At 45.9% G+C, this 12,393-nt stretch overlaps 1 protein-coding gene across 4 annotated transcripts in view; it reads right to left on the reverse strand.

The window, feature by feature from the left end:
- Nucleotides 1-12,393, reverse strand: part of STX2 (syntaxin 2) — a 51,159-nt gene that overhangs the window by 7,351 nt on the left and 31,415 nt on the right. For 3 of the 4 annotated variants that reach the window (XM_023187251.1, XM_023187250.1, XM_023187252.1), the window contains 5 exons: nucleotides 11,696-11,769; nucleotides 10,234-10,342; nucleotides 4,412-4,485; nucleotides 4,150-4,287; nucleotides 1,555-1,665 (listed from right to left, as the gene is read on the reverse strand). In XM_023187251.1, the coding sequence (XP_023043019.1) occupies nucleotides 1,555-1,665; nucleotides 4,150-4,287; nucleotides 4,412-4,485; nucleotides 10,234-10,342; nucleotides 11,696-11,769 (506 nt within the window). Of the gene's footprint in view, nucleotides 1-1,554; nucleotides 1,666-3,560; nucleotides 3,663-4,149; nucleotides 4,288-4,411; nucleotides 4,486-10,233; nucleotides 10,343-11,695; nucleotides 11,770-12,393 lie in introns of those variants that run through there. The other variant, XM_023187253.1, reaches the window with a different exon arrangement.

Below are 12,393 nucleotides of genomic sequence, written 5' to 3' on the forward strand. Positions count from 1 at the left end.
CAGCCCAGGGGTGTAAGTGGAGGGTGTGGCCTGGCCACTGAGCCTGCAGCCCAGGGGTGTAAGTGGAGGGTGTGGCCTGGCACCTGAGCCTGCAGCCCAGGGGTGTAAGTGGAGGGTTGGCCTGGCCACTGAGCCTGCAGCCCAGGGGTGTGAGTGGAGGGTTGGCCTGGCCACTGAGCCTGCAGCCCAGGGGTGCGTCTCAGGGCCATTGCCTGGAGGTGCATCCACACGCAGTCTCACTCCATTTGTTCCTAACTCAGTGAAAATCTCTCTTTACAGAACTTCTGCTGACATTGCACTGAGCCGTCAGCCTCTGAGAAAGGCACCGTGCCCCCACAGCGCTCTTCAGGAAGAATGAGGGGATACCCAAGCCGGGCTGGGTGCTTGGGTATTCATCTTTCTCCACACTGGAGAGAAACCACCAAGGACGGCCAGGCTCCCGCCTCACACACAGTGAGATGCACAGGGCCCAAGTCACTCGGTGGAAATGAGCTTTGTGGTTTCCTAAGTTTGCTCAGAAGAGCTTTCATTCACGCATGATACTCTTTAGATTCAAAGATATTAAAACTCATTTAGAAAGCTCACATCATCCTCAGCATCTCTGTGTATTAGCACAAGGAGGTGAGAATGTGGAAAACCCATAATCTCTGCAGCGTCAGAGGCACTATGATAAAATGCCTAAGTTAGGAGAATAAGTTTTAAATTTTTGCCCCGTAACAAAAAAAATCACACAGGGTTCCCTGAACCCTTTTAAATGCAAAGTGTGCATCTTAAGTGAAAGGGGCTCCCTTCTGTTGAGAATCCCTTTAAGTGGGTGCTACCTAAGATTGCAGGTCCACGGTCTCAAATAATTCTCTTCTTTCCTCCAAACCAAGAATTCACAAATAACCTAAATAAAAAATCAGTGTTCACTGCATCAAATGTGTAGCCAACAATTTGGTGCCAGGCGCCGTGGCTCACTCCCAAAGTGCCTGTAACCCCAGCACTTTGGAAGGCGGAGATGGGCAGATCACTTGAGGTCAGGAGTTCGAGAACAGCCTGGGCAACACAGTGAAACCCTATCTCTACTAAAAATACAAAATTAGCCTGGCATGGTGGCGGGTGCCTGTAATCCCAGCTACTCAGGAGGCTGAGGCATGAGAATCACTTGAACCCGGGAGGCGGAGGTTGCCGTGAGCCGAGATCACTTCATTGCACTCTACTAGCCTGGGCAACAAGAGCGAAACTCCAATCCAAAAAAAAAGAAAAAGTGCTGGGATTGCAGGCATGAGCCACCACACCCAGCCCTAGGATTTTAATTACTTAGAACACAAAAGGGTTTATACTACAAATAATTCATCCAATAAACTTTTTAAAATTTTTAGCAAAAAGAATTATTTCCATTTTAAAACAAATTATTTTAAATTGAATATATAAATTGAATATTTAAAACAAAACATTTTATTTAATTAATTATTTCTTGGAATACCTTTTAGGCAGGCTTACATCACTGTATTACAACTTGAAACCAAATAAAGAGAAAAACGCAGCTTAATTCTTCCAAGCCAAACTCACCCTTCTCGCCTTGCTCTGATATTTGATAGCTTTTTTTGTTTCTTCTTTAGCGTGTTCTACGTAGTCTGTGGCATTCATAACGTTTCTTTCTATGTTGTTGATCATTTCACCCTTAAAACAAAAGTTTCAAACTTAGAAGACATTTTCAAATGGCTTAATTATGTATCTTTAAGACAACCATAGAACAAAGTTTGTATGTAAACATGATGTGCATGTAATGGATACTGAGGGTTTTTTTCACATTTACAGAAAGATAAAAGATGAAGCCATTATACATGTGCTGGTGCAAAGCAATCAAAACTCAACTTATATTTTAAAAAGAACGGAAAGGAAAGGGCTGCCATGTTGATAATTAAAGGCATCTCAAGTCAATTCTGAGATACCTTTGGCACGCAGACATTGCAACAGACGGGCGGGGGAGGAGGCAGCCCGCTTTCGGTTGAACTAGTATCTTACAGACAATGTACAAAGAATGACATCTTTTCCACAAAGTACAAAATTGTAACTACTTCTTTAAATCAGTACACTGAGCACAGCTCACATCTGACAGTTGACTACATCAATGAGCAAAATGTAAACAGAGGTGAGTTCAGCAAATTGTGAGGGAGAAAACGTATTACCTGGTTTTCTGTCCACAGACACAACCTGCAGCAGTGAATCGTAAAGCATTGAAGAATGACGAACAGTTAACTCACTCAGTCACTAACTTCAACTTACTAGTAAGCTCTGACTATGCAAACATTTGCATTAGATGAGTCAATATAATGTAATACCAACAGACTTCTAAAAGGAAACAGTGAAACAGAGCCAGGGATACAGCCATTTTTCTAACCCAGCTTAATGCAATGCATTTGGTATAGAGCAATTACAACTGAAGTCTAAGGTACTACAAAAGCTTCAGTAATTACAGAAATCATCTCTCATTCTTTCTGGCCAACTGGTTTCCTTTGGAATGCTTCCTGGAAATAAGTAGCCAACGGTAATCAGACTTCCCACACTCCACTTCTCATATCATGAATAGCAGTGGGGCCCCCCAAATCAAAAAGGAGTAAGATCGTCCCATCCCTGCCCTCTGTGTAGCTATTGGTTTCCTCTAGCAAATGCTTCGAAATACAAACATTAGCCGGGCACGGTGGTGCACACCTGTGGTCCCAGCTGCTCGGGAGGCTGAGGCGGGAGAACTGCTCGAGGCCAGGAGGCAGAGGTTGCAGTGAGCCAAGACTGTACCACTGCACTCCAACTTGGGCAACAGAGCAAGACCCCGTCTCAAAAAAAAAAAAAAAAAAAATAGGCATGGTGCCTGAGTTTTTCACACACATTCTCATGATAAAGTTCCTCGAAATGAACAGTGTTTCTTAACAAGGTTGGTGAGGCAGGCAGGAACAATCCTGTGTGTGGATGGATTCCTGTCCCACCTTACACAATCCAGGCAGGCCCAGAAAATAAGCCCATCAGATGTGAACCTACTTAGGGGACGACTGCAGCCAAAACAGATCCTGAAACCAGCCTCAGGAGGAGTGAGGAAACCATTTCCTTAGGATGGTTCGATACAAATGCTTCCGCTTCACCTGGGGTCAGCTGAATCCTAACCAGCAACAGAGTCCTATCTCCATGGTATTTGAAAAATAGGGAGAGGACCTTATTCAAAGGCAAAGAGCGAGTGTGAGCATCCCCATGCACATCACGGAGCGTGTGATCTGTGATCCATCCCGTACTTTACATGGAGTTAAATACATACATACATATACACAATTTTTTTTTTTTTTTTTTTTGGAGACAGGGTCTCACTCTGTCACCCAGGCTGGAGTGTAGTGGCGTGACCATAGCTCACCACAGCCTTGAACTCACGGGCATAAACAATCCTCCCACCTCAACCTCCCAAAGGAGTTTTCTAAGAATTGCATTAACTCTTCAGTTCACTCAGAAGGGCCTTTCCACTCCTGCTGTCACTCCCTGTCTGTCACTGGGCAGAAGGGAAACCCCGTGTAACAGGCACAAGCCTTTACCTGTGTCATAGATTGTATCCTCACTCGGGGTTGACTCTTTCAGACATTTCTCCTAGTTATTACTGTAATATATGCTCCTTGCAGACAATCTGAAAATAAGTACTTTTAGAGAAGATTAAAATTCCCATAGTCTCACGCCAATACGCTGTTTGATACACGCCTTTCCTTCTGTGAATACTGTTTTATGGAGCCGAGCTCATGCCACATGTTTGTGTCTATGTGTTCATACATATGCATGGACATACAAAGAGATCTTTGTGTCTCCCTTTTCTCTGAATTCTAGCACACACATCTGTGTATTTCAATGAGAATTCTCCATGAACACAGCTGAGGTTGCCTGTGGTTGCCTAAAAGGCTGACCTACGAACGCTCCATAATTTAATTCACTGGACCAGTCCCTTCCTGTTAACACTTAGACTGTCAAAGCCGCTTCCAGCATTTCAGCATCACACATGACACTGCAATTAACTTGCATTTGGTGGATTCAAAGTAACAGCTTTCCTAGATACATCCACTAGATAGCGTGGGATGCAGTAAGATTTTACAGGTGACTGTATCTCTCTTGGAGAATGCAAGAGCCTGTAACTACCTGAGTCTCCACAAACATAGCCATGTCCATGAACATCTCATGCAGCTCTCTGATGCTGGTCTCCAGCTTCATGATGTCCTTGTGACGTGACTCGATTTCATTGAGAGCTTGTCTAGTAATTTGTGAATCTGAAATAATCTTGGAAAAACAAAAATAAAAGAGAATAGTAATAAACTTACGATGGGTTTGGGAGTTAAAGGGTTTTTAAAAAGCTCTGTCTACAGAAGAGGACATGGAGCCACAGGGCTGTGCCCTGACTCACATCGGAAGTGAAGATGGACGGCTTTCCGCTCTCCAGCATCTCTTCCAGCTCGTCGTCTGTGGTGGTTCTCCCAGCTGAAAGACCCGCAACCACAGTCCCACTCAGAATGCAGCACAATTTAAAATCAAGGCCATCTGCAACCATAAGTTAGCAACTACAATCGTAGTTGTTAGCATTTTTCAATAATTTTTTAAAACCTTTTCTTAAGCAGATACTGACAATGAGAAATGAACCTAAGATTGAGAAGCAGGAAGAACTAAAAACACTCCAAAAAACTTTATGTGATGAACAATACAATTTCATTTTAATATTAGTGAGAAACAACTGCAGAAAGGAAATCGGTAAACAGTGTTTTGGCACACTGGTTTCCCTAAGAGTTTAACTCTGCCTCATGTAAAAGGGGGTGAAGCTGAATGTAGCATGTATTAAATGGGGATCAATAAAGTCTATGTAATGAGAGTCAGATGCCTGAACACTTTCTGTGTTTTGGGAGGGAGGCTTGCTCTGTAGCCCAGGCTGGAGTGCAGTGGCGTGACCTTGGCTCACTGCAACCTCTGCCTCCCAGGTCCCGGTACAAGCAATTATCCTACCTCAGTCTCCTGGGTAGCTGGTTTTACAGGCACACGCCACTATGCCCAGCTAATTTTTGTATTTTTAGTAGAGACAGGGTTTCACCATGTTGGCCAGGATGGTCTTGAACTCCTGACCTCATGATCCGCCCACCTCGGCCTCCCAAAGTGCTGGGATTACAGGCACGAGCCACCGCATAAATGTGTAATGACTTCTAAGAAACATGTACACGGGTTTTTGGAAACCTAACTGTTAATTACTATTTTTCATAGTTTGTGCCACAGAAAACAAAAGAAAATGAATAAATGTCATAATAATTCAAATGTCATCTAAGAAGCAGCATTATTCATAATTGCCAAAAAGTGGAAACAATGCAAACGTCTGTCCCCCGATGCCTGAGGGGGCAAACTGCGGTCTAGCCACACACTGACGTACAATTCAGCCACAAAAAGAAAGGATGCTTTGGGGTTTTGTTGTTTTGTTTTTGAGACAGGGTCTCACGCTATCGCCCAGGCTGGAGTGCATGGGCACAATCACAGCTCACTGCAACCTCTTCCTCCTGGGTTCAAGCGATTCTCATGCCTCGGACTCCTGAGTGGCGGGGACTACATGGGTGCGCCAGCACGCCCGGGGCGGGGACTACATGGGTGCGCCACCACGCCCGGCTCATTTTTGTATTTTTTGGTACAGGTGGGGTTTCACCATTTTGGCCAGGCTGGTCTCGAACTCCTGACCTCAAGTGATCTGCCCACCTCAGCCTCCCAAAGTGCTGGGATTACAGGCGTGAGCCACCATACTGGGTCTTACTCTGTCACCCAGACTAGAGTGTAGTGGTGTAATCTCAGCTCACTGCTGCCTTGACCTCCTAGGCTCAAGCAATCCTCCTGCACCAGCCTCCCGAGTGACTGAGATTATAGGCACACACCCCGTGCCTAGTTTATTTTTGAATTTTTTTTTTTTTTTTTTTACAGATGGGGTCTTGCTATGTTGTCAAGCTGGTCTTGAACTCCTGGCCTCAAGCAATCCTCCCACCTTGGATTCCCAACCAACGTGTTGGGATTAGTATACATGTGAGCCACCACACCCCACCCACCCCATGGTGAAACCTTGCAAAAACTGTGTTACAGGAAAGAAGTCAGTCACAGAAGAACACATAGTGTATCATTCCATTTATACGAAACATCCAAAATGGGAAAACGTACAGGGCTAAAAAGTAGAATGCAGTTGCCTTGGGCGAGGAGAAGAGGAAATGCAGAGTGACTGGTGGTGGGTGTGAAATTTCCTTTTGGTGTGACAAAAGTGTTCTAAAATTGATTGTGTGTGGAAATATACCAAAAACCACTGAATTAATTGTATGCCCCAAATATCATTCACATATTAAGAGATTTACTTCTAAATAAAGTTGTTGAGATGTCATTTAATGAAAAAAGTTTAAAGTTAGTAAATTGCAAAATTTGTTTACTTACACTGTTTTTTGGGAGGTAGGTCTCAATCATTTAAAAATCTATTTAAGGGCAAACATGGTGGTTTACATGTATAATCCCAGTGCTTTGGGAGACCAAGGTGGAAGGATTGCTTGAGGCTAGGAGTTTGAGACTAGCCTGGGCAACATAGCAGGACCCCATCTCTACAAAACATAAAATAAAATAAAATTTTAAAATCTATTCAAAATAGCTCAATAAGGAGATTCTCCCAGTTTTGCTTTGCTTTTTTAAAAACATGAAAAGTGTTTTAAATAATGTAAAATATAATCATTAAACTAGAAATTTCAGCTTGGGCAATATAGCGAAAACCTCATCTCTACAAAAAATAAAATTAGCCAGGTATGGTGGTGTGCTTCTGTGGTCCCACTCGAGAGGCTAAGGTGGGAGGATCCCTTGGAGGCCACAATAAGTGGTTATTACAACATTGCACTCCAGCCTGGGTGACAGAGTGAGACTCTCAAAAAAAAAAAAAAAAAAAAAAACCTAAAAGTTACAGCTCATGTTTCATGTTCACAAAGCTCTTCCCACTGGCTAACTGCTAAGTCTGAGAAACAGCCTGGGGTTATGGCATGTGAAATGCAGCGTACATTCCTAATTCCTTATCCGGAATGCTGAAATCCAAAACATGATGAAACCTGGATTTTCTCTTAAGCTTGATGTCAATATTCAATGAGCGGCAAAATCTGACCTCAACTGAGTCATGGCTGTTTATAATCTTAACTCATCCCACTTACTGTGAATACTCACCTTTCTCTGGAGAGCTATGTGAATGTGCCTGATTCCAGGGTGCAGTCCTAGACCCCACCTGGGGATTACATAGTACACCTCTTATACATCGTACTATCTTCCTAAAATCTCAACAGTTCTGAACTCTGAAACACATACAGCCCCAACCACTCCAGAGAAAGCACTGCGGACCTGCCTAACATGCCCCGGTACAAGAAGAAACTCACTTGCCATTTGAAGAAATAAAGCATACGGCACAGGGAAGATATCCTGTGATACAAGATAAGAAGCCTGCCTGACAACAGGGCTGACTGAAGGAAGAAAGAAAGGGACAAAAATGGTTCCAGGTGCAAGGATTTGGAGAAGACCACTGCAGGAAGACATCCTGCCGTGTGGCCAGAGTGACACCATCCTGAAGCAAAACTGCCGTGACGACCGATGTTTGACTCGTGCATGCCACGCTGTCCTGCAACGAAGTCTGAAGACAATGCCTGTGGCGCAGGCAACCTCACATCAAGATGCTCATCCAACCTGACCGTGGTCAAAAGCCTCCTCAAGCAAGTCTGAAGACAGGGCCGGCTGCACGCGTTCTAACCTGAAAGCCTGCTTTATAAAGAACGCTTTCGGGAGGGCAGGAGGCTGTGGGGATCCACCGTCTCTGTCTCTCAGGGGCTTGTGTTCATACGTCCCTGTTCAATGCTTCCTTCCGAGAAACTGGATGTGTTAGCCTCTTTCTTTGGCCTCTCTGCTCGCTCAGCCTTTGGGGGTGAGTTCGTATAGATCTGCTCACTTCGGAATAGCCACATGGAGGGTTTAGAATTTAACAGACTTAAAGGAATTACTAAAAAAAACTCCCAACATGTATCTGATACTTCATTGCTTATAAGACACTTTCACAAACAGTTCGCATTCGACAGAGCACGATTGCAAGAGCAGAAACTGGAAATGAAATTCTGTGGGCTAAGACAGAATCATGTGGGAAAGAGAGAAGAGACAGGTGATCTGATCACGCCACGGGGTTCACAGGGAGTGAAGACAGGATGGACCTGCAGGAGAGACGGCGCGGGGCCTTCAACGCCAGGCTGGGGGACTCTGTGCTAGAAAGTGCTCACCACAGAGTCCCAGAGCGCAAATCCTCACCGTGCAACCAGCTGCCTGGAATGATGACTTTCGCTTTAAAAAGGACCAACAGATCCCTGAAGTCAAAGCGGTTTGTAAAAACTTTTCACGGAAAAGCAGTCTAGTCCTACCATCATGATGGAGCACTTCTGCCGGGATGGAGCAACAGGGACCGTCTTTTCCCTGCCACTTGAAATAACAACAACAAACCCACCAAAATCTACAAAACAATGATTTCAAGACCCTGAGCATCAGGCCACACACAGATTCCCAACAGATGGAAACAAGCCAGGTGAGCCTGCCGCTGCCCTCAGGTGGAATTCTCGTGTAGGCCACAGAGCAGACAGGGCCCAGGTGGAGCCCAGGGGAGGTCCTAAGGCAAAGGCACAGAGCCAGGGGAGACCAAGGCAACCGGATTTGCAAGATGGAGTATGAGAGATGAGAGAGATGCAGAGAGCGAGCTGCTCAGACCCCGCATGCTCACTGGAGGGCTGACTGGCGTGCCAGAGGGAACACGCTGCCAGGCAGATGAGGGTGCCATGAGGTTCGCGGCCATCAGAGCAGGTACTCAGAAGGGTCTTGCGTCAGGAGTGAGGAACGACAGGCCTGCAAATAAAGCTGCTCTGCTCCCTTTAAACACAAGATCCCAAAGGATAAACCATGCTCATGTGATTTAACTACATTCTAAAACAAAGCCCAAGGAGATTTACAAAAATACTCAAAATACAGAAATACTCACCACCCAACAAAGTAACATGCACAGTGTCTGGCACACACTGGAAATTTACCAGGCTTGCAAAGAAGCAGGAAAACACAAGCCACAGAAAGGAAGGAAATCAGCCAACCAGAGCAGACAGGACACTGGAGTTGGCAGACAAAGACGCGACAAGTTACTGCACGTGCGTCCCAGGTGTACGGTGGGGAGCAACACGGGAGACACGGAAAACACCCAGCAGAACTAGCAACAGAAACCACAGGCCTCAGATGAAACATACACTGGAGGAGGTTAAAGGCAGATCACACAAGGAAGAGAAACTGACCAACACCAAACACACTGGAAAAGAGCATCTAAAACATGAGGAGCCTCGCTGAGCTGGGGGACAAGGTCAAGCAGCCTGCAGCCTGGCGGGTGTATGACAACATTCTCTGAGGGGACGTGCAGCGCTGGGAGCCGGGATGGGCCTGAGGCTTCATCTGACCTGCGAGCTGACACGCTGGCCCGCCAGGACTCCGTGGAGGCCGGCAGAAGGTCCGAGGCCCCAGGTCAGGGACAAAGGGCTTTCCTACTCACAGCACAGCAGGCAACCCGAGGCTCATGAGCAGCTGTCCACAGCCCCCAGTCTCATGGGGAGAGGGAGAGCAGCCACAGTGGGACGTCCTCACAGTGGGTCTGTGTGTCTGAAGGACCTGAGCTTGGGAACCCCAATCTTTCACAATGGGGAGTCTGCAAACCTGACCAACCTTTATCCCCGAAACAGACCTGTCTGTCCCCGAAGAAGGCACTGTCTCCACTGCCATGGCCAACTGTCCCCACAGACGCCTTGAAAAGAGTCTGGGGCAGTAGGGCTGCTGCCTCTACTCACAGACAAGGAGAGCTGTGGGGAGCCACGAAGATGGCCCCGAACCAGGGCAGGATGGGACGGAGGACACAGAAACACTCAAAGAGGAAACGACTGAACACTCTCCCAATCTGCCTGAAACTCTAAAAGCAATGGCAATGAGCAAGGCAAACCCCACCGCTCAGGACTTCCTGAAGAATAGGTTTGCCCAACTCACGGCACAGGAAGCTACAAGTGGTCTTCGGGTTTTACAGTGTTGGTGAAAAGAGACATGGAATTCCTTTTCTGAAGTTAAAGTCATTTGAAGCGAGACCCTAAGGGAGAAAAACATGATTTTAACAAAGACGGAGTCTCCGTTACTCACTTATCTCCAGCTGGCGCTGGATGCGGCCCTTGCTCCGCTCCCGAAACAGAGTCTGTGCCTCATTGTACTCCGCCATGGCTTCCACAAACTTCCGAGACAGCACCGAATGCTAACAACACAGGAAAACGACATTCGTATCGGAGGGCCATGCCTTCTACCGAAAGTGACATGCAAGACATGCATTTTGGAATCTCAAACTACACGTTATTCTGTTCCTGCAAATGGAAAATGACAGTGGCAAAGTCCCCATGATAGCATCTGTGCTAAGAACTTTGCATGCATCATCTTACCTAATTTTCACAAGAGCCCTATTATGCCAGTCACATCCCTCTTAAAGAAAACCATGACTTTGCGGTCATTAGCCCAAGGTCACAGGCTTTTCTAATAAACACGGATCACCGCTGGGACCCAGGCAGGCAGACCCCAGAGTCCGCGTGCTTCATCGCCTCGTGCCCACGAGGCCTCAGGGCTCTGTCTTCCTCTGGGCTGCACCACAAACCACTGAAACGTGGCGGCCTGACCACAAACACTCAAATCATTGGGATAATCCCTGCTCTTCGGAATAGAACTCTGTTGATGGATTGAATAGGTTTTTCTTCACAATAAAGAGATGTTCTATAAATACTGTGAAAGGAAAATAAAATCGCAGGACCTCACACTCACTACCCCAAAGGGACAGTTAAGCTTGGGAATTGAGTCATGCAAAACACTGCCCTCCCTCCTCTTCCCAAACAGATGGCTGCAGGGACAGAAGGCCGCACACCTCCCCAGCGGCCTCCCGCACAAAGTGCTCACAAGGAAATCCCTCGTGGGTCCCAAACTCTTTCAGAATCCATATCCCCCCAAAAACTAACTCTAAAACAGGGTTCTGCTGAACTCACCCTGACAATGTCCGTCAGCCACTTATCTTCACCGGTACAGGACAAAGACAAGACTACAAGTCACCCTCGGCCCACCCCGAGAAATGCATGGATAGCTCCTCCCTCAACTCAGGCTCCCATTGGCCCAGGCAGGAGGCACGGGAGGAGTGCAGAATCGACCCCCACTCCTCTCTTCCCACATGTGAAATGTGAACGCAGTGAGCACTGACCAAAGCCTCAAAACAGCGTGGCCACCTCGCTGCTTACCCCTGCTTTTTCTCTTTTTTTTCCCCTTTCCTCCTTTCTCTCCTGCCTGCTCTTTCCCCTTTAAATATCAAAGTCCTCAAAACCCTCTTCGGGAAAGGCACAAACCACAGATCCTACCCTAATTTGTATTTCTTTTTTCCAAGTGTGTCCTCAGCTTTGACAAAATAAACCTCTGTCTCAGATACTTTTGTTTTATAATACTATATTATTTTTGTGCAGAAATACTGTAAGGATAAGCATGACAGTAAAGATGAAATTATTCAGAGTCTGCAAGAAGAAAGTAACAACACTTATTCTGCGGCATTACTTCAATCTAAACGAGGCTGATACCAAACCTGGGTTCTTCGTATCCGAAGATCCACTGAAGTCCGGTTCCCACTCTCATCCTGATCAAAACTTTGTTCAATAGCTAGGAACAAATAGGAAATAATTACCTTCCAAATTTAAAAATGAAAATGTTTCAAGCCTAACTTCAAATTCTTTTATTTCTTATCTTTGAAGTACCTTTATAAAACTAAAGCTAATGAACAAGTGACCTTTTAAAGCGATCTACTAAAGAGACAACCCTCAATAGGAAATTGTGTTTTGAGACAAGGTCTGGCTCTATCACCCGGGCTGCAGTGCAGGGGCACAATCTCGGCTCACTGCAACCTCCACCTCCCAGGCTCAAGCAATCCTCCCACCTCAGCCTCCCGCGTAGCTGGAATTACAGGCGTGTGCCACCACATCCAGCTAATTTTTGTATTTTTTGTACAGACGGGATTTTGCCATGTTGCCCAGGCTGGTCTCGAACTCATGAGCTCAAGTGATCCGCCTCCCTTGGCATCCCAAAGTGTTGGCATTACAGGTGTGAGCCACAGCGTCCAACCCCATCAAGAGGAAATTGTTACTGCTCTTGAGAAGCATGTATATGTAGATACACACAGATATATATACACATATATGCACACATATATACAGAGATATATATACACATATATGCACACATACACAGAGATATATATACATAAATGCACACATATACAGATACATA

This window comes from Piliocolobus tephrosceles, chromosome 10 (assembly GCF_002776525.5).
Source record: "Piliocolobus tephrosceles isolate RC106 chromosome 10, ASM277652v3, whole genome shotgun sequence".
Lineage (NCBI taxonomy): Eukaryota > Metazoa > Chordata > Mammalia > Primates > Cercopithecidae > Piliocolobus > Piliocolobus tephrosceles.